Source organism: Manis pentadactyla, chromosome 5 (assembly GCF_030020395.1).
Source record: "Manis pentadactyla isolate mManPen7 chromosome 5, mManPen7.hap1, whole genome shotgun sequence".
Classification (NCBI taxonomy): domain Eukaryota; kingdom Metazoa; phylum Chordata; class Mammalia; order Pholidota; family Manidae; genus Manis; species Manis pentadactyla.
In genome coordinates this window covers 150,607,100-150,631,347 of record NC_080023.1, presented here as the reverse complement: position 1 = coordinate 150,631,347, position 24,248 = coordinate 150,607,100, and the positions used below count along the sequence as shown (strand labels likewise).

The window sequence follows — 24,248 nt, the reverse complement described above, 5'->3', positions numbered from 1 at the left end:
ACATTTGAGATTTTGCATCTCTGCAAGTGTGTCATTAAAATAAGGGAAGCAACTATGATTAGGGCTGAATTTTCCAAGGCAACCCTTCTTGACTCCATTAAGCATTCAATATATCGAAGGCTTCTAAAATTAACACACCAGGTGCATCTGTAATATTCTCTTAAGAGTTTATTATAAACTAGCTTCAGAGGCCACAGGAAATAAAAGGACTATGTACAGTCTTACGGGAAACAGGCAGGGAGTTGAGGAGGGCCAAGATGAGTCTAGGGCCTTGGTGGGCGCATTCCCAGGGGAGGGGGCCCTGTAAGGGAAACCAGACAATCCGGTGAGACTCCGAGAACAACGGCATAACAAACAAACAGGTCTGTGGTAATGTGGCCCTGGGGATTCGGGCTCACGCCTCTGTAGAGCTACTTCCATAACTCTGTGGCCAAGGGTCAAAGAAGGCCTGAAGTAAGAGTAAGAAGTTTAGTCAGTGCCTGATCTGCAACTCAAATCCCCAGCCTTGCCCCAGCCTCCCACATCCCACAGTTACCAAGTTATCAAAGGGATATACACAGCATGTGCTAACTGGGGGTTTCTCTGGGGGCTGACTGCTTCCTATGCTTATAAAACCCATAAACAGAAATCTGACCTAGAGACACAGGGGTCACCCAGTGTGGCTGTGGGTTATCTCAGAGGCCACTGTGGCCTGGGTGGGAAGAACACTGGTCTGGGAGGCAAGAAACTGAGCTCTCTCTGGGCCTGCTTCCTTATCTATAAAATGGTAAAGCTGATCTTTATCAGCATTTCTCAAACTGGAGTTAAACAGATATACATAATAAATAGTATACCAAGGTGAAGAGCCCCCTCTTAATTACTGAATATTAGCAAACCAAAGGGCATAAGACAATCCCATCCATGATCTTTGTAGGGGACTCAGAATGCATTATTTCCGAGTGCCACTAGAACATGCCTTGGACACTGAGATGTACTCTGGGTACAGGGCTACTCTAGCTCTTTTAAGAAAGAGGTACGATCAACTTAAGAAATGCTTGTTCCCTCTTTCCTTTCTGGAAAACTTGTCCTCTAAGAGTTCACTTTTCTAGGCTTAAGGCCTAAAAGCCCCAAGGGTATGGTCAAAACCCAATCTTCCCTCCATTTCCCATCCTAATATATCTCTAAAAGAAGTAAAATTCCCTGCTACAGGCACTTACCTCGCATCCCTGGGGGAGGTGGCCTCATCCCTGGAGGGGGCATGCCCATTGGAGTTCCTCGTCCAGGGGGGATCCCCATTGGGGGGCCCATGGGGGGCCTCATACCAGGAGGTGGGCCCATCATGCCTTTAAGAGAAAAGCCACAAGAATAAACCTCAAGTGTCTGTCTTGAAAAGACAGCAGGAAACATACGAAGTTGACCACCAAGCTCTGAGACAGATGGACAATTCCATCCTCCCGGTCTCTCCTAGAAAACTGGGACCTGGGCCAAAGAGGTGTGGCTCCCAGTGGCTCTTGCCCAGCTAGTTTCAGGGTCAGTCAGCCAGGCTGGATCTCAGAGTAATCCTGCTTAATTACACAAATTCATCATCAGTTTCAGTCAAGGTTGAATCTCATCACGAATCCAGCTCAAGCAGCATCTATCCATTAGCAATGGTCTCTTTATGGATTCCTCACCTGGAGGGGGCGCCCCTCGGCCCATAGGTGGAGGAGGACCCCCACGGCCAGGTGGATACTGAGTTGGGGCCCCTGCAATGCTGGCAGTGGCAGCAGCTGCAGCAGCTGCAACAGTGCCTCTTCCTTGTGGGGTCATCACCTACAAGGATGCAGAAGGGAGTCAGCAGAACAGTTCCAGGCAGGACAGCACCCCACCGCCTCCCCACCACGGTGAAGCAGCAGCAGACACGGTGAAGACAGCCCCTAAGCTACAACTCACAGCACAAGACCGCCTACCTAAATCCATCTGCCGGAGATCAAGCTTGAATGCCCAACTCCCATCTTCTAGGCCTGAGTTAAGGATGCCCAATCCAATCAGAGAAGGCAGCTGCATTTTCAAATATAACTGACTGACAATACGTTGTAAGAGAATAGATTTCAGAAGCTATAATGGGAACCCTTTGCTCCAATATAGTGGGCTAAAATACCTTTTGTGCATCTCTTACTAGTATCAACAACACTTTACAATGGCAAGTTTTCCTTTTCACTTGATTTTGGGAAATAAAATTTACAAAACAGTGAAACATGGATAGCCTGATAGTCACAGGTTGGTCATTCTGGACTCTACCCTAACTGCAGACCCTCACTCTACCCTTTATTTTAACCACTAGAAATTGGTGCCCTTCCCCAATTCCTCACCTGCTGGGATGGCCCACCAACCCCACGGACTGGCCCGGCAAGTCCTGCAGGAGCCTGGGGCATGGGAACACCAGCTGGGATTCCTCTGCCAGCAGCTCTGCCAATCCCCGGGCCCCCAGCAGCTCCAGCAAGAGGCACTCGGGCAATGCCAGTCTGAAAAATAAGAAATGTGCTAGAATGCTTGTGGCCTAAAGAACTGGAAATACACTTCTATTGCCAAGAGCCCCTCAGATTTTTAGGGCATCAAAACAGCTCATAAACACTACCCACCCATGTGTTAAGCCCATTCCACCTCCATCCAAGATCATCTGGCACCTCTGCAGCAGGCTAGAAGAACTTAAAAGAGTAAATCTAGAGAAACATACCATAACTCAACCTGTATGCATTCCTATGAAAATTAAACCAACAAAGGGCCAGGGCTCCACTCAGGAGGGGGTGGTAGACAAGAGCACTTGACCCCACATCAGAGAGACATGAAGATCAGTCCCAGCTCGATTCTCACCTGGTAGGTGACTGTGGGCAATCAAAAAAAATCCCACAGTTCTGGGACTATTTCCTCATATGTAAATGATGGCTTTATGATAAAACTGGTTGTGGTCATGAAGGTTTACAAAGGCCACATTAGAGTAGCAAATTCTACTATAGATACCAAAAGTTATAAATATGTATACACATCCTCAACCAAAAAATATGGTACGATCCTTTGCAGACAATTATAATTAGAAAAAGCTTCAATGTAAGAGTCCAAAAAGAAGGAAATGACTAGGATAAACTACTCTGTACTCATTAAGAAAATATCTCTAAGTCATTAACATGACTTCTAAAAAGTAATGTTTATAATATTAAGTGAAAAAGCAGAAAAAAATTATTACAAACTTATTAGGTGTTAAGTACAAAACATATGTATGTGGTCAAAACATTATTCCTCTGATGAACAATGTCTTAAAATGAAAAAGAGAAAACAAATTTGGTTAGATTCTTTAAAGCTTGTTCTATTTCCAAATGTAGGTTGGTGTTTATAGAACCAAATTGCCTGGGATCAAATGCCAGTTTCACCACTTACCAGCTGTGACACCTTGGGCAAGTTACTAAACCCCAATTTGTCTTAGACAATCTAAAAAAATGTTACAAGGATTAAATAAAATACCTAAGTGCCTGGCACACAGCAGATGGTCAATAAATGTTAACTATTACTCTGTTAACTCTATAAAATACACACATATTCTATTGTTTGGAGTCACAATTTTTTAAGGTTTAGCTAGACTATCATCACATTAAGAACTGACCCAGATGGTCTTAGGTGCTTTATCTCCTGACTCACTACATATATCAACTAAGGAAGGAAGAGCTTTAAAGTTAGAAACCCTCAAACTCTAGTTCCCAACCTCCACTTCTTATTTGCAGGGTAACCTCTTTAAGATTCAGTTTCTTCTCTGTAAAAGCGAAAGAAAAACCACAGGGTGCTTAACCGCAACAAATTGCAGAGAACCTACACAGCCTGCTTCATGGCAGTACCTCCCCAAGGGTTCCTGGCCTTGCACTGGCACTCTGCTCTGACTTACATCTTTGGGAGGAGGTCCCTCTACTGTCATTGAGACCAGGTTCTCCCCTCGAAGCAGTACCAGACCAAGGACTCGCTTCTCTTCTCTTTCTGCTTGTTTTGAGTTCTTTGGCCTAAAGACAGGTTTAGAAGAAACAAAAAAAGCACACATTATAAAGAGGGCAAAGTTCATGTTCACCTGCCTAGGGGCCTCAAAGGTTTGTTTTACACCCTCTCTCTTAAAAAATGGAACATAAGCTTTCCCTAAGACAGCTCCTCAGGATAGTCTCCACAGGCTCAACTTGTAAACCCCTTCAGCAGTTGTCTCCCATGCACAAAAGGATACACAAACCAAGAGATATGACGAGAGTTGAGAAAGCCCACACCCCCAGCTCAATGTTCAACTGTGACCATCATGCAGGCCCTTCCTCAGTCAAGTCTTCTTTGCTATTGCCCTGTTCCCGACTTCAGCCTCAGCCTCACCAGTGTCAGGCGGTAGCCTAGACAATTCCTCAAGTCAACCAACTCCCACTCAGCCCGCTTATACGTGGCATCCTTCTAGTACCAACTCAACCCCACAGGCCTGTCATTTTGCCCCTGACCTCACATCAGAAATAGAAGCCATAAAGGAAAAGGTAAGAGTTAATTACACAGAAATTACACCTGCCTTCAAAGCACAAAAAACTGAAATCTCCAGAGAGGGATTAAGTATAAATGTAAACAGAAAAACAACCACAGTAAGATAGGGAAAGGGAAGGAAAAGCCAAGCCAATACCCTAAAAATAAAGGAAAGACAAAATGCCCTGATTTTAAAAAAACAACTTAAAGGTTTCATTTTACTGATACTTTGTATTAACTGGCTTTCTGAGGGTAGACATTTTTTTCTTTTCTTTTTTGGCTTATCTTTATTTTCTAATTTTTAACAAAAATATGTGTTGCCCTTTCACAATTAAAAAACCAATACTTCTGGGTATTTTAATTTTTTCTCAATATACTTTTATGTATTTTCTTAAAATATTTTCTAATAAACATTTTTAAATTATCAGAATAAAATTAGTTTCACTTAAGAAGAGAACTATTTGGAATAGTTCTACACTGATCTGCTGGCCCCTCTCTAATGCGTACCTGGCACTTAGCCATCTCTATATTTTCTGTCCTGTACTTCTTGACCTTGTACCACAAAAAGAAAACAATGGCCCTAAAGGGAATCAAAGGGAAATTATAGCCACTGACAAAACACTATGGACCACTACATGTGGCAAAAGACAGCTGGATGATCATGGAAATCACATAATCTGTGGGCCTTAAGATGCCTTGAATATAAAAATAGGATGAAAAGGTGAATTACATCTTTTAATAATAGGCCAGAAACTGAAGACCTGTGAGTCTTGAGACAAGGAAGTTCTCCAATTAACTTTAGGAATTGTAGGAAAGTAGAAAATATCTCCAATTGTTTCTAGAAATGCCAACAAAAATCACTGGCCCCAAACCCACACGGGGAGCTGAGCACTTACCCTGAAGAGGGTCAGAGGCTTCTTAAAGCAGTTTCAGACCAGGCTGCATTGGGAGAGCCCTTTAGGCTACAGCTTTACAAATATGCAATGAGGCCAGAAAATCAAGCTCTCCCCCCTTACACACCTGTAGGGAGAACATGAGAGCCCTTAACCCCAGTACCCAGGGGCACACAGTCAGAGAAACAAAAAGCCTAGCAGCCCTCCTTACAACTTGTACTCTGCTAGAACTGAAGAGCAAGGCTAGCTGGGCTAAGGAAGGAGATTTCTTCACATCCAAGAACCCCATTTAAATCTGCCCTCTAAAACAGGAAAGCAAACAGAGGAACCACTAGCTACATCACCACCTGTCACTTGGCCCACCCACCCAATCCACTCTCCCCTGCCCCAAATCCCCCATCAGCTCCACCCAGGCAACTCCTTACTTGATCTTTCTGAACTCATCACAGTCACAGAGGATCAAATTCATATGCTTGTCAAAAGCCTTGAAGGTGCCAATGAAGATGCGGCCGTCTTGCAGGATGCACCTCATCCTGTAGTCAATGTGCTGCAGCATCTTGCTGCTCTTGCCCACAGTCTACAAGGGCAAGGGGACAACAGCAGGAATGAGACTCAACTCTTCTGGACCCACACCCATTCCTTCCTAAAATCTTCCACTTCAGCCTTCTTTTCCATGTGTCCATCTTTCTCAAAAGATTGTCAGTATTGTCTTCCAGTCACAACCCTTTCCCAATAATTCTCCCATGTCACTCTGTATACAGCCCTGACCTCTGCCCACTACTGTTATCCCTCCTTCCCTCAAAATCATCTTTCTCATATTACAACTGCCTTGTCTATGCTGTTATCAGTTTCAGAGGTGAAGAGTGTAAGGGGTCTCCAAACTAATCCAATCCACCCATAGATATTAGCCCACTGGCAGTTAGGCAGATTTATATTAAATATAATATATAATCATACTATAATTATAAGATATATATGGTGTTTTGACTCTAGTGCTGTAGAACACCCACATCCCATTAAAAAGACCGAGTAAAAAAACTGGAATGGAACTGGCACTAAAATCCAATCAATGAGAAGCTTGTTATCAGAAAGGAGATGATGGGCTTGGAGGTAAAGAGAATGGAGTCCCCAAATCAAACCTTTACGTTAATGTGCGTCCAGGACTGCCTTAGAGGGAAATGGTAGCCAGGATGCTAATCAGTTTGAAGATATAATGGTCTTTAAGGCTATGTAACTATCCATACTTCTTAATTAACCCAACAACTTTTTCTGCCTTAGCCTGGCCTCCGATGTAGTATTACTAGAACAGAGAGACTATATAGACATCACAGTGCAAACTGTCAGGTACCCTTGACACTTATATTTCTCTCCAGAAATAAATGACCTGGCATCTGATTGTTATGAACCAGTCCAAACTCATCCAAGTGCCTTCTATGTATCTCAAGCTCTGTGCTTGCTGTTCACCTCTGTGAGCTAGGACAAAAATAGGATTCTGAACCTACAAATGTGTGGATCAGATCTCGGACTGCCACCTGGCGGACTCAAGTTATGTGGTTCGGTCTCCCTCAGATAACTGTTAACCAGCTTGTAATCACACAGCTAGCCAGATGGATCTGAACCTTTATGGCAACATGTATTGGTCCATCTGCCTTAAAATAGCTAACTCTTACTGGGTGCTGCGTACCATACACTGTGATAAGCATCATATAATTCATTTACTTCTCAGCATCAGGCCCCCTATTATTCCTATTTTACAGATGAGGCCACTGAGGCTGGGAAAGGCAAATCTCATAGCCAGGAAGCTGTGTTGGAACCTAGCCAGCCTGAATTCTGTCTCACCAATTCTCCAAACAATATCTACCAGATTTCCCTGCTTTCAGCTCACCTAACACAAAACAAAGTTATCTTTCTAAACACCAAGCAATTCATGACATTTTGCTGGTTAAAATCCTTCAATGACATGCCTCATCACCAACAGGATTAAAATAGCATGTAAAGTCTTTAGTAAACAGGCTGCTGTCAGTTCTCCCATCACCTTCCACCTCTCCCTCCCTCTTGCTCTGCAGGAACTTTCCTGCTACCCTTCCTGCTTTGCTTTTTAAACCCTTCGGTTCTACAACATTCCCTCCCATTTTCGCTGAGAAAACACAGATTTTGGGGGGACTCTTCTCAGGAATCATCTACTCCAAAAGGAATTCTTACCCTGCGGCCCTCCCCCCGTTACTTTTTAATAATGCTTAAGTGCAACTTCGACTTATATTATCCGTGTCCCCAACTAGAAAGCTTAGTCGATGAAGGAAACATTTCATTGCGTAGCCCCAGCGCCTGGAAAGTCAGATATACTCAAACATACACGTTGTACATATGCTGAGCAAAAGAGTTGAACTCCAAACATTCCCACTCACCCTCCGGTTCTATCCTCCCCATCTACCAGACCCAAGTACACTCTAAGTCACAAGCTCTTCCACTTCTTACTTACTTCTAAGACCCTCACCGACCCCTCTTCACAAGTCTGGAGTCGCTTACCGGATCTTCCCTAGTCCTCCCGCGGCTCTAGCGCCTGCTCCTAGACACTAAGCTCCAGACACATAATTATTCCACAAAGGCTTATGTAGTGCTTACAGGATCCCAAGCACTATGGCTACAGCGGCGTGGATATCCACGGTTCGATCGCCCCCACCGAGCGACCGCGGCCCCCATCCCTCAGTTCCAGCCTTCCCCTCCCCCAACGCGCCGAACTACTAAGGTCCGGGCTTCCCCGCCGAAACGGAAGGACCGCAAACCAGGCCTCCAACGCCAAGAGTGGCCAACCCAGCGCCTCCTCCCCGCGTCCCCACTGCAAAACAAACTCGTAAAGCTCTGCGGCCACGGCCTGCACCTCCTCACCATGGTGGCAGTTCTGATGGCTCCGATTCCCGCTGGATTCGCCTCCACAGAAGCCTAGCCAACCTCCACTACACTGCTTCCCGCCGCCGCTAGCGGAAATGCGGCCGCCAGCGAAATAGGGCCGAGTAGAAAACTACTTCCGGTCCCGATGACCCGCTCTTGAGTTCCGGCCACGACCCGGAGCCGTGAGCTCGGAGCGGGGCGGGGCTCGGGACCGCGTTAACATCAAACTGAACTCCGAAAGCTTGGACACCTTCCTAGTTGCAGTCCATTCAGGAGCTGCGTCTTCTCATCCTCATCCCGCCTCTGCCCATTACCTCTCCGTCTTCATTTCCTCTCATTATCCCCTGGCTCTGCCCCGTACAACCACTATCCTTTATGAATTTAGGTAACGAGCTCCTGCCTCAGCGCCTACTCACTTACCTTTGCCTATGCTAGGAATGCTAGTCTTCTACGTATGTGCAAGGCTCATGCCCTCACCTCCTTCAAGACTTAAGTTCAACCTACGTTTTCCCACTGAGAACTTTCCTGGCCATCCTGTTTAAAACTCATCCTTCCAACCTGTCCCTGCTTTATTTTTCTCCTTAACATCAGTGGGTAATATACCATGCGTGTTTGTTAGTTATTGTATTACAACTCCCCATTAGAAAGGAGGTGGTTTTTCCTTTTCGAGTTGTTCATTGCTGTAAGTGCCTAGAACACTGCTTAGCACAAAAGAACTCAAAAACTTTTTGAATGAATGAATGAATCAATCCCATCCAGTCCCATGACTTGAATACTATCTAAATGTTAAGGAATTTCAAATGTATTCCTCTAATACTGGGCTCTTCCTTTAACTCTTGGCCTTTTCTATCCAGCCACCTGCTTGACATAGACGTCTAATAAGTATATTAAATTTAACATGTCACATGGGGAGGGCTGCGCAACACAGAGAAGACAAGTAGTGATTTTACAGCATCTTACTACGCAGATGGACAGTGACTGTGAAGGGCTATGTGGCAGGGACTTGGTGAAGAGGGGCACCTAATAAACATAATGTTCTTTCTGTAATTGTAGATTAATGATACCAAAATAAAAATTTTTTTTAACTACTTAAAAAAAATTTAACATGTCAAAAACTGGATTCCTGACTCTATTCACTCTTCTTCCCAAAACCACTTCTTAACAGTGTTCCCCATCTCAGAAGTTACTCGGGTTAAAAAACAAACAGCAAAAGGACAAACTCAGAAGTAACCTTTATTCTGCCCATTCCCACCTCATAATCAATCCATTAGCAAACCCTGTGGACCTCACCTTCAAAGTGTCTTGAATCTGACTGTTGTCACCTGCTCCACCACTACCATGCTAGTCCTACTACCATGATCTCTTTCAGGGCGTCATTAAACGAGCCCGTTTAACTACTCTCTCTACTTCCTCTCCTGCTCTCACAGCAGCCAGAGGGACCTGTCTATAAAGTACTGGGACTATATGAGATGACATAACTGAGCTGTTCTCCACCTCCCAAAAACTTCCCAGTGCACGTGGAAAAACATAGAGTCCCGCATCCCTCTCCAACTTATCTCCTTCAATGTTCCCCTCATTCATCATCCTCCAGCCACACTAATCTCCCAGCTGTTTCCCAACCTCAGCAAGGAAAGTTTCCACCTCAAGGTTTTGTAAACCTCATGCCATCTCCAAGATGCTTGTTCTATCATCCTGTTTCTGTCAACACACAGATGAAGAGATGGGGGCTCAGAAAGTTGAATCATCTTGCCTATGCAAATATAGTGCCACCTGGCTCCTCAGCTGGCTCCCAAGTTACCTTGCCTTCTAACATAGCATTCATGTGTGCATTTTAAAAATATTTAAATAGCACCTGCTAACACCCTGCACTGTTACTGGGATACAGTTCTTTCCTGAAAGACTACATGTTCTAGTGACAAAGACAAAACAAATGAATAAGTATACAAAGAAAAACTACAATGATATGGAGGAAAAAGGTAGGATGGGGGACTGAGAGTGACAAGCTAGCTTTGGCTAGATGGTCAGGAAAAGCCTCCCTGAGGAATGGAATGTAAGCAAAGACCTGAAGGAAGTGAAGGACATGCCAGACATTTCTTATAAAGGGAATCGTGTTACATGGGGTCATTAGTGACTGCCTTCTTTCATTTAGGATGTCCTCAAGGTTCATCCATGTGATGGCATGTATCAGTACTGCATTTATTTTTATGGCTGAATATTTCATCATATGGATGTAACACTTTCATTTATCCTGTCATCCATGGATAGACATTTGGGTTGTTTCCACCTTCTGGCTATTATGAACAATGCTGCTGTAAGTATTTGTGTCCAACGTTTCAGGTGGATATATGTTTTCATTTCTCTTGGGTATATATCTAGGAGTGCAATTGCTCGGTCATTAAATAACTGCTTAATCATTCGAGGAACTGTCACACTGTTTTCCAAAGTAGCTGCAACATTTTCCATTCCCGCCAGCAGTGAATGAGAGTTCTGATTGCTCTGCATCTTCACCAACACTTGTTACCAATGTGATTTTTGGAATCAGTTACTCTTGTGTATGTGAAGTGGTATCTATCTCATTGTGGTTTTGATTTGCATTTCCCTGATGACTAATGAAGTTGACCATCCTTTCATGTACTCGTGGGCCATCTGCATATAATCCTTGGGTTACTTGGCATTTATTATTGAGTTGTAAGAGTTCTTTATGCATTCTAGATACAAGTCCCTTATCAAATATATAACTGTAACTATTTTTTCTCATTCTGTGGGTTGTCTTTTCACATTCTTGATCGTGTCCTACACAACAGTTTTAATTTTGAAGAAGTCCAATTTACCTATTTTTTTCCTTTCTGTTGCTCATGCTTTTGGTGGCATTATCTAAGAATACTTTGCCAAATCCAACATCATAAAGATTTGGCTGTATGTTTTCTCCTAATAGTTTTATAGTTTTTGTTCTTACATTTAGATCTTTGATACATTTTGAGACAATTTTTGTAGGTAGCATAAGGTAAGGGTCAACCTTTTTCCCCTTACAAGTAGATAAGCAATTGTCCCAGCACCATTTTTTTAGATGACTCTTTCCCTATTGAATGGTCTTGGCACCCTTGTGGAAAATCAGTTGAGCACAGATACATAGTATTACTTTCAACCTTAAAATGCTATTGCATTGATCTATATGTCTAGCCTTATTCTTACTGCTTTGTAGTAAGTCTTGAAGTAAAAAAAAATGTAAGTTCTCCTACTTTATTTTCTTTTTCAAGGTTATCTTGGCTATTCTAGATCCCCTGCAATTCCATATAGATTTTAGAGTCAGCCCCTCAATTTCTACAAACATGGAAAGGGGATTATGAATTCTAGATCTGGAAATTAGGCTATTGATTTGGCTTTGGTTTAGTAAAGTGTTCCCAAGATTCAGTATACAGCAGTAATTGACACTTTTTCTCTTTTTTTATTAGGTTTTGTGGGCCATATGGTCTCTGTTGCAATTACTCGGTTCAACCATTGTTGGATGAAAGCAGCTATAGACAGTAGATGGCAAATCTGTGGCTGTGCTACAAAAAAACTTTATTTATGGGCACTGTGTCATAAAATATACTTCTTTTCAAACACTAAAAATGTAAAAACCACTCAGTTCATAGGCCATACAAAAACAGGTGTCAGCCCACATTTGGCCTTCAATCTGCCATACCTGTGTCTAGATCATAATTATTTCTGTGCTGAGTTCAGGGCCATAGCCCCAGGTAGTATTAATAACCTTGACTTGCATTGTTTCTTTGGCTCATTGCTGGGTTCATCTGAATACAGTCAAAAGTTCTGTATTTACCCCATATAAAAACTACATGAATACACATTCACATCTGCAAAAATCTGAGTCCAGTGAGGACAAAGACAGTACATTCAAATTTAACATGAAGAACTGCTATGTGATGATAGAAGAGTAACTGCAAATAAGGAAAGAAAACTGAGTGAGCTGAGAGTACTATGGAAGGATAAACCTGGAAGAAGGGTTCCCTCCCCAGTGGTATGGTTCAGCCCTCATTGGAGAAGGTACAGTGAAGGCCCACAGGGTGGGGAGTAGTTGTAGGGCAGGGCTTTGCACAGGCTAGAGCTTGTATACAGTCACCAGGAGCACAGGCAGGCAAACTGGTAGTCAGGCGCACAGAGGGAGTTGGATGTGCACAGCAAGCCTCAGTGATATGAACACAAAGCCTGGACAACACAGTGTCTGCATCTGAAAGGCCACAGACAAACCTCTGGGGCACAGAAGAGTCCAGGCTGTTGGGCAGGTGAGCAGAGGGTCAAGGCACCAGCATAAGCACTGCTAGAAATGGATGTTGCAGAGCTGCAGGAACCTAGTGCACTTCTTTGCACAGCCTGGGCTGGGTAGCTAAGGGAGGCTGCTGGGGCCCCAGTGAGCATGCGTGTGGAGCTGAGCAGAGGGCCTGGGGGGCAACAGCCAGGCTGGAGGGGCTCTGAGCCTTCACACAGCATGAGAGTCAGATGACCTGCCTGCCAGACAGCCACTCCAGTGGGGAACTAGGGTGTGTGTCCATGGGGCTGAGGAAGGGTGCAGGAGCAGTGCCCTGGATGGGCCACAAGCTGTGCTTGTTTGGGCTCCTGCCTAGGCCACCAAGGCCTGAATTGAGAGCTGGAGAAAACATGGCAGCCAATGGGAGGAGAAAGCTGTGTCCTGCAGGCACTTAACATGGGAGGAAACTGCACCTGAAAGAAACCGGGGAAAAGCCACCTCAACCAGGAAAGAAGGTGGATTCCTCCTGGGATGCAGCTCTAAAACCCACTACTGATAAACTTCATTCCAGCTAGTAAAGGGAAAACCTTTAAACGGCTCAGATCCCTTTCCAGATCAGGCCACAGAAGGTCAATTTGGAGCTGCAACAGGATGTTAGCAAGTGGCACAGTTCCACACGCAAACATATTCTACATCACAGGTCAGCACAGCACAGGAGGGTGAGAAAGGAGGAGAGCCAGTTCTCTACAGAGCCTCCCCTCTACAGGGGGAACTATTCTCATGATAAACAGGGAGGATGCTTGTTGCCCTTCTGCTTGAATTCTGTGGAGAAATGAGAACTTTTAACCTTTTGCAAATGTTTCTATTAATGGAAAGCTGTTTTGAGAATCCTTTCAAATTCCCCTCTGAGCACAAACCCTACCACAGCTGTCTTCTTTCAGTCCCTCTGCTATTGCCATCGCTGCGCTGTAGTTTCATCCTGGACAACTGCAGCACTTCTGACTTGCCAAATTTATCCTGGTCTCAGTGCTGTCCATCATGCCTCATCTTTCTCTTCAGCTTTCTCTCAGATTCCCATCATTACTCCAGACCTTCACTCCCACGTGACTCCTGTGACAACATACTCAGCAGAAAACCTGATCCGCAATGTTCTCACAATCTTATTAGTCAGGCATACTTCAACTATGGCAAAATTATTTCCTCCAAGATTTTTTTGTCTTTTTTTTTATTAAGGTATCATTGATATTCAATTATAGGTTTCACATGCAACACTGTGGTTACAACATTCACCATATTAGTGATTTCCAGCCTCACACCCCATTGCAGACACAGTCCATCAGTGTACTGAGATGCTATACAGTCACTACTTGTCTTCTCCATGCTATACTGCCTTCCACGTGACCCACCTACATTATGTGTGCTACTCATAATGCCCCTTAATCCCCTTCTCACTCCCTGCCCATCTGCTCTTCCAACCCCTTCCCATTGGTAACCATTAGCCCCTTCTTGGAGTCTGTGAGTCTGCTGCTATTTTATTTCTCCAGTTTTGCTTTGTTCTCATACTCCACAAATGAGGGAAATCATTTGGTACTTGTCCTTCTCTTCCTGGCTTATTTTACTGAGCATAATACCCTCTAGCTCCATCCATGTTGTTGCACATGGTAGGATTTGTTTTCTTCTTATGGCTGAATAATATTCCACTGTGTTTATGTACCACATCTTTATCCATTCATCTACTGATGGACACTTAGGTTGCTGCCATATCTTGGCTACTGTAAATATTGCTGCAAAAGACAAGAGTGCGTACGTCTTTTTGAATCAGGGACCTTCTTTCCTTCAGGTAAATTCCCAGGAATGAAATTCCTGGGTCAAATGGTATTTCTATTTTTAGTTTCTTGAGGAACCTCCATATTGCTTTCCACAACACTTGAATCAATTTACATTCCCACCAACAGTGTAGGAGGGTTCCCCTTTCTCTGCATCCTCCCAGCATTGCTTGTTCCTTGTCTTTTGGATGTTGGCCATCCTAACTGGTGTGAGATGATAACTAATTGTGGTTTTAATTTACATTTCCCTAATAATTAGCGATGTGAAGCACCTTTTCATGTGCCTGTTGCCCATCTGAATTTCTTCTTTGGAGAAGTGTCTGTTCATATCCTCCGCTCACTTTTTATTAGGGTTATTTGCTTTTTGGGTGTTGAGCCATGTGAGTTCATTATATATTTTGGACATTAACTCCTTATCGGATATATCACTTACAAATATATTCTCCCGTACTGTAGGGTACATTTTTTTTTGGTATCATTAATATACAATCACATGAACAACATTGTAGTTACTAGATTCCCCCCATTATCAAGTCCCCACCACATACCCCGTTACAGTCAATGTACATCGGTGTAGTCAGATGCTATAGAGTCACTACTTGTCTTCTCTGTGCTATACTGCCTTCCCCATGCACTCCCCCTATGTTATGTGTGCTAATCGAAATGCCCGTTATTACCCTTATCCCTCCCTTCCCATCCACCCTCCCCAGTCCCTTTCCCTTTGGTAACTGTTAGTCCATTCCTTGGTTCCGTGAGTCTGCTGCTGTTTTGTTCCTTCAGTTTTTTTCTTTGTTCTTATACTCCGCATATGAGTGAAATTATTTGATACTTGTCTTTTTCTGCCTGGCTTATTTCACTGAGCATAATACCCTCTATCTCCATCCATGTTGTTGCAAATGGTAGAATTTGTTTTCTTCTTATGGCTGAATAATATCCCTTACCACATCTTCTTTATCCATTCATCTACTGATGGACACTTGGGTTGCTTCCAATTCTTGGCTATTGTAAATAGTGCTGCGATTAAACATAAGGGTGCACATGTCTTTTTGAATCTGGGATCCTGAATTCTTAGGGCAAATTCCTAGGAGTAGAATTCCTGGGTCAAATGGTATTTCTATTTTGAGTTTTTTGAGAAACCTCCATACTGCTTTCCACAATGGTTGAACTAATTTACATTCCCACCAGCAGTGTAGGATGGTTCCCCTTTCTCCACATCCTTGCCAACATTTGTTGTTGTTTGCCTTTTGGATGTTGGCCACCCTAACTGGTGTGAAGTGATATCTCATTGTGGTTTTAATTTGCAGTTCTCTGATGATTAGTAATGTGGAACATCTTCCATATGCCTGTGGGCCATCTGAATTTCTTCTCTGGAGAAGTGTCTGTTAGGATCCTCCACCCATTTTTTAAGCAATTTATTTACTTTTTGGGTGTTGAGGTGCATGAGTTCTTTATATATTTTGGATGTCAACCCCTTATTGGATATGTCATTCATGAATACATTCTCCCATACTGTAGGATGACTTTTTGCTCCACTGGTGGGGTCATTTGCTGTACAGAATCTTTTCAGTTTGATGTAGTCCCATTTCTTCATTTTTGCTTTTGTTTCCCTAGCCCAAGGAGATGCATTCAGGAAAAAGTTGCTCACGTTTATATTCAAGAGATTTTTGCCTATGTTTTCTTCTAAAATGTTTATGATTTTATGACTTAAACTTAGGTATTTGATCCATTTAGAGTTTACTTTTGTGTATGAAGTTAGACAATAATCCAGTTTCATTCTCTTACACGTAGTTGTCTAGTTTTGCCAACAACAGTTGTTGAAGAGGCTGTCATTTTCCCGATGTATATCCATGGATCCTTTTATCATATATAAATTCACCATATATGTGTGGATTATATCTGGGCTCTCTATTCTGTTCCATTGATCTATAGGTCTGTTCTTGTGCCACTACTAAATTGTTTTGATTACTGAGCATAATCCCCCCAGCTTTATTCTTCCTTCTCAGGGGTCTTTGGTGGTTCCATATGCATTTTAGAACTATTTGTTCTAATTCATTGAAGATGAATTTTTTACTGAATTGTTATTAGTTCTAGTAGCTTTGGAGCAGATTCCTTAGGGTTTTTTATGTACACTACCATGTCATCTGCAAACTGTGACAGTTTAACTTCTTCTGTAACAACTGGATGCCTTTTATTTCTTGGTATTTTGATAGGGATTGCGTTGAATCTATAGATTGCTTTGGGCAGGAATGCCATTTTGACATCAATCGTTCCTACTCATGACCACAGGATGTATTCCCATTTATTGGAGTCTTCTTTAATTTCTCTCATGAGTGTCTTATAATTTTCAGGTTATAGGTCTTTCACTCCCTTGGTTAGATTTATTCCTAGGTATTTTATTCTTTTTGGTGCAATTGTAAAAGGAAATGTTTTCCTGATTTCTCTTTCTGCTAGTTCATCATTAGTATATAGGAGTACAACAGATTTCTGTGTATTAATTTTGTATCCTGCCACTTTACTGAATTGTTATTAGTTCTAGTAGCTTTGGAGCAGATTCCTTAGGGTTTTTTATGTACACTACCATGTCATCTGCAAACTGTGACAGTTTAACTTCTTCTGTAACAACTGGATGCCTTTTATTTCTTTGTGTTGTCTAATTGCTGTGGCTAGGACCTCCAGTATTATGTTGAATAAAAGTGGGGAGAATGAGCATCCTTGTCTTGTTCCTGATCTTCAAGGAAAAGCTTTAAGCTTTTCACCATTAACTATGCTGTTGGCTGTGGGTTTGACGAATATGGTCTTTATTATGTTCAGATACTTGCTCTCTATACCCATTTTGTTCAGAGTTTTTATCATGAATGGATGTTAAACTTTGACAAAGGCTTTTTTGGCATCTATGGAGATGATCATGTGGTTTTTCTCCCTTTTTGTTGATGTGTACAATGTTGATGGATTTTCAAATATTGTACCATCCTTGCATACCTGGAATAAGTCCTACTTGATCATGATAGATGGTCTTTTTGATGTATTTTTGAATTCATTTTGCTATTTTGTTGAGTATTTTTGCATCTATGTTCATCAGGGACATTAGTCTGTAATTTTCTTTTTATGTGGTGTCTTTGCCTGGTTTTGGTATTAGAGTGGTGCTGGCTTCATAGAATGAGTTTGGAAATATTCCCTCCTCTTCTACTTTTTGGAGGATGGGTATTAGGTCTTCACTAAATGTCTGATAAAATTCAGCAGTAAAACCATATGGTTCAGGTGTTTTGTTCTTAGGTAGTTTTCTGATTACCAATTCAGTTTCGTTGCTGGTAATTGGTCTGTTCAGATTTTCTGTTTCTTCCTGGGTGAGTCTTAGAAAGTTGTATTTTTCTAGAAAGTTGTCCATTTCTTCTAGGTTATCCAATTTGTTAGCATATAATTTTTCATAGTATTCTCTAATAATTCTTTATATTTCTATGGTGTCCATAGTGACTTTTCCTTTCTTGTTTCTGATTCTGTTTGTGTGTGTAGACTCTCTTTTTTTCTTGGTAAGTCTGGCTAGGGGTTTATCTATTTTGTCTATTTTCTCAAAGAACCAGCTCCTGGTTTCATTGAATCTATTGTTTTATTCTTCTCGATTCTATTTATTTCTGCTTTGATCTTTATTATGTCCCTCCTTCTACTGACTTTGGGCCTCATTTGTTCTTTTTTTTTAGTTTCATTAATTGTGAGGTTAGACTGATCATATGGGATTGTTCTTCTTTCCTGAGGTATGCCTGTATTGCAATATAATTCCCTCTTAGCATGGCCTTCTCTGCATCCCAGATTTTGTGGTGTTGAGTTATTGTTGTCATTTGTCTCCATATATTGCTTGATCTCTGTTTTTATTTCATCATTGATCCATTGGTTACTTAGGAGCACGTTATTAAGCCTCCGTGTGTTTGTGGGCTTTTTTGTTTTCTTTGCATAGTTTATTTCTAGTTTCATACCTTTGTAGTCTGAGAAGCTAGCTGGTACAATTTCAATCCTTCTGAATTTACTGAGGCTCTTTTTGTGGCCTAGTATATGATCTATTCTTGAAAATGTTCCATGTGCACTTGAGAAGAATGTGTACCCTGCTGCTTTTGGGTGGAGTATTCTGTACATGCCTGTTAGGTCCATCTGTTCTAATACATTGTTCAGTGCCTCTGTCTCTTCACTTTGTTTCTGTCTGGTTGATCTGTCCTTTGGAGTGAGTGGTGCATTGAAGTCTCCTAAAATGAATGCATTGCATTCTATTTCCTCCTTTAATTCTGTTAGTATTTGTTTTACATATGTAGGTGCTCCTGTGTTGGGTGCATAGCTATCTATAAAGGTTATATCCTCTTTTTGGACTGACCCCTTTACCATTATGTAATGTCCTTCTTTGTCTCATTACTTTCTTTGTTTTGAAGTCTATTTTGTCTGATGCAAGTACTGAAATTCCTGCTTTTTTCTCCCTATTAGTTGCATAAAATATCTTTTCCTATCCCTTCACTTTTAGTCTGTGTATGTCTTTAGGTTTGAAGTGAGTCTCTTGTAAGCAGCATATAGATGGATCTTGTTTTCTTATCCATTCTGTAACTCTATGTCTTTTGATTGGTGCATTCAGTCTATTTACATTTAGGGTGATTATCGATAGGTATGTACTTATTGCCATCGCAGGCTTTAGATTCATGGTTACCAAAGGTTCAAGGGTAACTTCTTTACTATCTGACAGTCTAACTTAACTTACTTATTATGCTATTTCAAACACAATTTTAGGGGTTTTTTTTCTCCCTTCTTTTTTTTCCTCCTCCACTCTTTATATATTAAGTGTAATATTCTGTACTCTGTGTATCTCTTGACTGGCTTTGGGGGTAGTTGATTTAATTTTGCATTTACTTAGTAATTAATTGGTCTACTTCCTTTACTGTGGTTTTATTTTCTCTGGTGACAGCTATTTAGCCTTAGGAGCACTTCCATCTATAGCAGTCTCTCCACAATACACAATACACAATACACTGTAGAGATGGTTTATGGGAGGTAAATTCCCTCAACTTTTGCTTATCTACAAATCATTTAATACGTGCTTCAAATTTAAATGATAATCTTTCCACATAGAGTATTCTTGGTTCGAGACCCTTCTGTTTCATTGCATTAAATATATCATGCCACTCCCTTCTGGCCTGTAACATTTCTGCTGAGAAGTCTGATGAAAGCCTGATGGGTTTTCCTTTGTATATGATCTTTTTTCCTCTATCTACCTGCTTTTAACACTCTCTCCTTGCCCTTGCCCTTTGCCATTTTAATTATTACATGTCTTGGTGTTGTCCTCCTTGGGTCACTTGTGTTGGGAGATCTGTGCACTTCTATGACCTGAGACACTATTTCCTTCCCCAAATTGGGGAAGTTGTCAGCAATTACCTCCTCAAAGACACTTTCTATCCCTTTTTCTTTCTCTTTCTTCTTCTTCTGGTACTCCTATAATGTGAATATTGTTACATTTGGGTTGGTCACACAGTTCTCTTAATATTCGTTCATTGCTAGAGATCCTTTTTTCTCTCTGTGCCTCTGCTTCTTTGTTTTCCTGTTCTCTAATTTCTATCTCATTTACCATCTCCTCTACCTCATCTAATCTACTTTTAAATCCCTCTATTGTATGTTTAATTTCTGATATGGAATTTTTTTTTGTATTTCACTTTTTTTTGTTTGTTTTCGTTTTTATCATTAATTTACAATTACATGAGGAACATTATGTTTACTAGACACCCCCATCACCAAGTCCCCCCCACATACCCCATTACAGTCTCTGCCCATCAGCATAGTAAAATGCTACAGAGTCACTACTTGTCTTCTCTGTGTTGTACCACCCTCCTTGTGCCCTACCCGAAATTATACATGCTAATCATAATGCCCTCTTTTTTCCCCACCCCCCCAATCCCTCCCTTCCCACCCATCCTTCACAGTCTCTTTACCTTTGGTAACTGTTAGTCCCTTCTGGGGTTCTGTGAGTCTGCTGCTGTTTTGCTCCTTCAGTTTTTTCTTTGTTCTTATACTCCACAGATGAGTGAAATCATTTGATACTTTTCTTTCTCTGCCTGGCTTATTTCACTGAGCATAATACCCTCTAGCTCCATCCATGTTGCAAATGGTAGGATTTATTTTCTTCTTATGGCTGAATAATATTCCACTGTGTATATGTACCACATCTTCTTTATCCATTCATCTACTGATGGACACTTAGGTTTCTTCCATTTCTTGACTATTGTAAATAGTGCTGCAATAAACATAGGAGTGCATATGTCTTTTTCAAATTGGGATGCTGCATTCTTAGGGTAAATTCCTAGGAATGGAATTCCTGGGTCAAATGGTATTTCTATTTTGAGCTTTTTCGGGAACCTCCATACTGCTTTCCACAGTGGTTGAACTAATTTACATTCCCACCAGCAGTATAGGAGGGTTCCCCTTTCTCCACAACCTCGCCAACATTTGTTGTTGTTAGTCTTTTCAATGATGGCAATCCTTACTGGTGTGAGGTGATATCTCATTGTGGTTTTAATTTGCATTTCTCTGATGACTAGCGATATGGAGCATCTTTTCATGTGCCTGTTGGCCATCTGAATTTCTTCTTTGGAGAACTGTCTGTTCAGCTCCTCTGACCATTTTTTTATTGGATTATTTGCATTTTGTTGAGGTGCATGAGCTCTTTATATATTTTGGATGTCAACCCTTTATCAGATCTGTCATTTATTAATATATTCTCCCACATTGTAGAATGCCTTTTTGTTCTACTGGTGGTGTCCTTTGCTATACAGAAGCTTCTCGGCTTGATATAGTCCCACTTTTTCATTTTTGTTTTTGTTTCCCTTGCCCAGGGAGATATATTCATGAAGAAGTTATTCATGTTTATGTCCAAGAGATTTTTGCATATATTTTTTCTCAGTTTTATGGTTTCATGACTTACATTCAGGTCTTTGATCCATTTCGAATTTACTTTTGTGTATGGGTTTAGACAATGATCCATTTTCATTCTCTTACATGTAGCTGTCCAGTTTTGCCAACACCAGCTGTTGAAGAGGCTGTCTTTCCTCACTGTATATCCATGGCTCCTTTATCGTATATTAATTGACCATATATGTTTGGGTTAATATCTGGACTCCCTATTCTATTCCGCTGGTCTGTGGGTCTGTTGTTGTGCCAGTACCAAATTGTCTTGATTACTGTGGCTTTGTAGTAGTGTTTGAAGTTGGGAAGCGAGATCCCCCCTGCTTTATTCTTCCTTTTCAGGATTGCTTTGGCTATTCCGGGTCTTTGGTGGTTCCATATAAATTTTAAAAGTATTTGTTTCAGTTCGTTGAAGAATGCTGTTGGCATTTTGATAGGGATTGCATTGAATCTGTAGATTGCTTTAGGCAGGATGACCATTTTGACAATATTAATTCTTCCTAGCCAAGAGCATGGGATGAATTTCCATTTTTTAGTGTCCTCTTTAATTTCTCTTAAGAGTGTCTTGTAGTTTTCAGGGTATAGGTATTTCACTTCCTTGGTTAGGTTTATTCCTAGGTATTTTATTCTTTTTGATGCAATTGTGAATAGAATTTTTTTCCTGATTTCTCTTTCTGCTAGGTCATCATTAGTGTATAGGAAAGCAACAGATTTCTGTGTATTAATTTTGTATCCTGCAACTTTGCTGAATTCAGATATTTGTTCTAGTAGTTTTGGAGTGGAGTCTTGAGGGTTTTTTATATACAATATCATGTCATCTGCAAATAGTGAGTTTGACTTCTTCTTTACCAATCTGGATGCCTTGTATTTCTTTGTTTTGTCTGAGAGATACTGTATTTTTCAAAATTTCTCTTTCTTGAATTCCTCCCTGAGGTCTTGAATATTTTTCTGTAGCTCCGTGAGCATGTTTTGATTTTTATTTTGAAATCTTTATCAAGAAGTTTGGTGATTTCAGTTTCACTTAGCCCTCTTTCTGATGCTTGAGGGATTGTGGTTTGTACAAGATTCTTTTGCTGTTTCATATTTCTAATGTTTACTATGGAATAACTGTATAGATAATGCCCTCTAGTGCCTAGAAGTTCAACTCTGTGGAGCTGCACAGAACCTGGAGCAAAGGCAGGGGCCACAGGCGCACAGTGCTGGTGCCTGACAGGAAGAAAAAGCTCTTTCATGCTTCCCAGCCATAGTAGGAATGCAGGGAGGAGCCTCTGTCTTACGTCCCTGTAGCTGCCACAGATGGGGCCATGCTCCAGCTTGCCTGGCACAATGGCAGGGGCAGCAGATGTGACTGGTGCCTGCCAGGAGGAAGGAGCAGCAAGCTGTGCATCACAGTGGGGGGACCTCGGGGCTGCATTGTCAGCCAGGGTGATTGAACTGAATCTCCTGAAAGTTCCCAACCTACTGGGCTGAGTGTGCCGGGATGATTTTGTCCACCTGTCCTTTCTCCTGAGCAGCATGCTCTGTGTAATCCTTGCCCTTTTAGCAACCCTCTCACTGTTGGTTAAGTCTTTCAAAGTACCTGCCTTTCTTTTGTCCCAGAGCAACCAGTTATGGGTACCTGTTCTCCAAAGCAGCTGGAATCTCAGTCTCTCCAAGTATTCTCTGCCTGTCTTTGCTTTCCAACCCCTCTAATCTCCAGAGTTCATGCTCCCAGAGCAGATCTCCAGGGCTGGGTGTTTAGCAGTCCTGGGCTTCTACTCCCTCCCCACTCTGTTTCTCTTCCTCCTGCCTATGAGCTCAGGTTATGAGGGTCCCACTGGATCATGGTTTTGCTACTTTACCCTTTTCTGTGAGGTATTCTCTTTCCCCAGATGTAGAAGTCCATTGCAGTCTTTGGTCTCACTCTTTCAGGATTGGTTGTATTTGCTGTATTTTTGTGTTATATGTGGTTTGGGGAGGAGGTTTCTGCCTCACTTCTCACGCCACCATATTTTCACCTTATTCCCTCTAAGCTTTTTATGTGTTGGGCTCCTCTATGAAAAAGACAAGGGAGCCTCTTTCATGGTGGGTTTACTGGCCTTGGGGGAAGGTGCCACCCTGCTTTTACCTGATTATTGGAACAGGCCTGGAAGAGAGGCAGCTTAGATAAAAACTATTATAAGTAGCACTGAAATTCATTACATTAAGCTCCCTTCCTCGAGGCCAAAGAATTCCTTCCTAGTTCCCAGAGGACAGGGCAAGTTGGCAAAAGGGAAACTGACATCTACCAGCAGCAGGGGTTCTGTAGAGCCAACTCTGCATTACAGACTGGGGAGCAGGGTAAGCTGGGACCTGTCCTTGCTGTCTCCATCAGCAGGAGATGAAGGTGAAGCCTATCCCTTTGTGTTCCCTAGCTTTGTGAGACTTTCCAGTCCTTGGTTGTTGTCCCAGTATTCACACAAATAATTCTTTTAAGCTTTTTAGAACAGAGGTGGATGGAACTCTAGGAACCTGGTTTCATTTTTTTGCCATTCTAGGATGTCTTATTTCAACCTGTCCCAAATTTCTTTCATTAAAAGGCTATGGACTGTACGGCTACTCTCCAGAACAATTTCTAGATTAAAATTAATTAATATGGTGCAGAGCTAGATAAAAATCTTTATGTAATAAGAACATGAATTTTCATCCCTTGAATATGACATCCACATTAGGACCAGGAAATAAAAAAGCATGACATGATATTTACATTACATTTCCATTAGGAAAATCATGCAGTGAGAGAATCTCACAGCTGAAATACAAGGACAAGAGTTAGGTTAGGTTGTCTTATACCTGTTAGTTGGTGGATGACACAGGGTACCATTAGCAGAACTGGGCCCTAGAAATGGAGGGTTGAGGAGACATGGTACTGAGGCTGTTTTAGGGGCCTTTGGGCCTATCATGACACGGGGAGTAGCTAAGATCCCCAAAGCAATCATTCATGACTGCAGGCATTTGGGATGG

General features: G+C 41.8%; 1 protein-coding gene across 2 annotated transcripts; it reads right to left on the bottom strand.

Annotated features, from left to right (window-relative positions):
* Positions 1–144: 144 nt before the first annotated feature.
* On the bottom strand, positions 145–8,406 carry SNRPB (small nuclear ribonucleoprotein polypeptides B and B1). 2 transcript variants are annotated; one of them, XM_036905980.2, is made up of 7 exons: positions 8,268–8,406; positions 5,807–5,958; positions 3,893–4,004; positions 2,331–2,483; positions 1,653–1,791; positions 1,197–1,322; positions 145–448 (listed from the first exon to the last, which is right to left on the bottom strand). In XM_036905980.2, exons 1-7 carry the CDS (start codon positions 8,268–8,270, stop codon positions 438–440), a joined length of 696 nt encoding a protein of 231 aa, XP_036761875.1. In that variant the 5' UTR covers positions 8,271–8,406; the 3' UTR covers positions 145–437. The 2 variants fall into 2 exon arrangements, with proteins under 2 accessions (XP_036761875.1, XP_036761809.1); XM_036905914.2 differs by having other exon boundaries at positions 145–301.
* Between the last annotated feature and the right edge of the window lie 15,842 nt (positions 8,407–24,248).

Bases quoted from the DNA above. Each gene is read 5' to 3' on its own strand.
- SNRPB (XM_036905914.2), bottom strand. The intron at 1,323-1,652 runs GTGAGGAATCCA...TTTCTCTTAAAG, and splicing joins CCGAGGGGCGCCCCCTCCAG to GCATGATGGGCCCACCTCCT. The intron at 302-1,196 runs GTAAGTGCCTGT...TTTCCCTTACAG, and splicing joins ACCTCCCCCAGGGATGCGAG to GGCCCCCTCCCCTGGGAATG.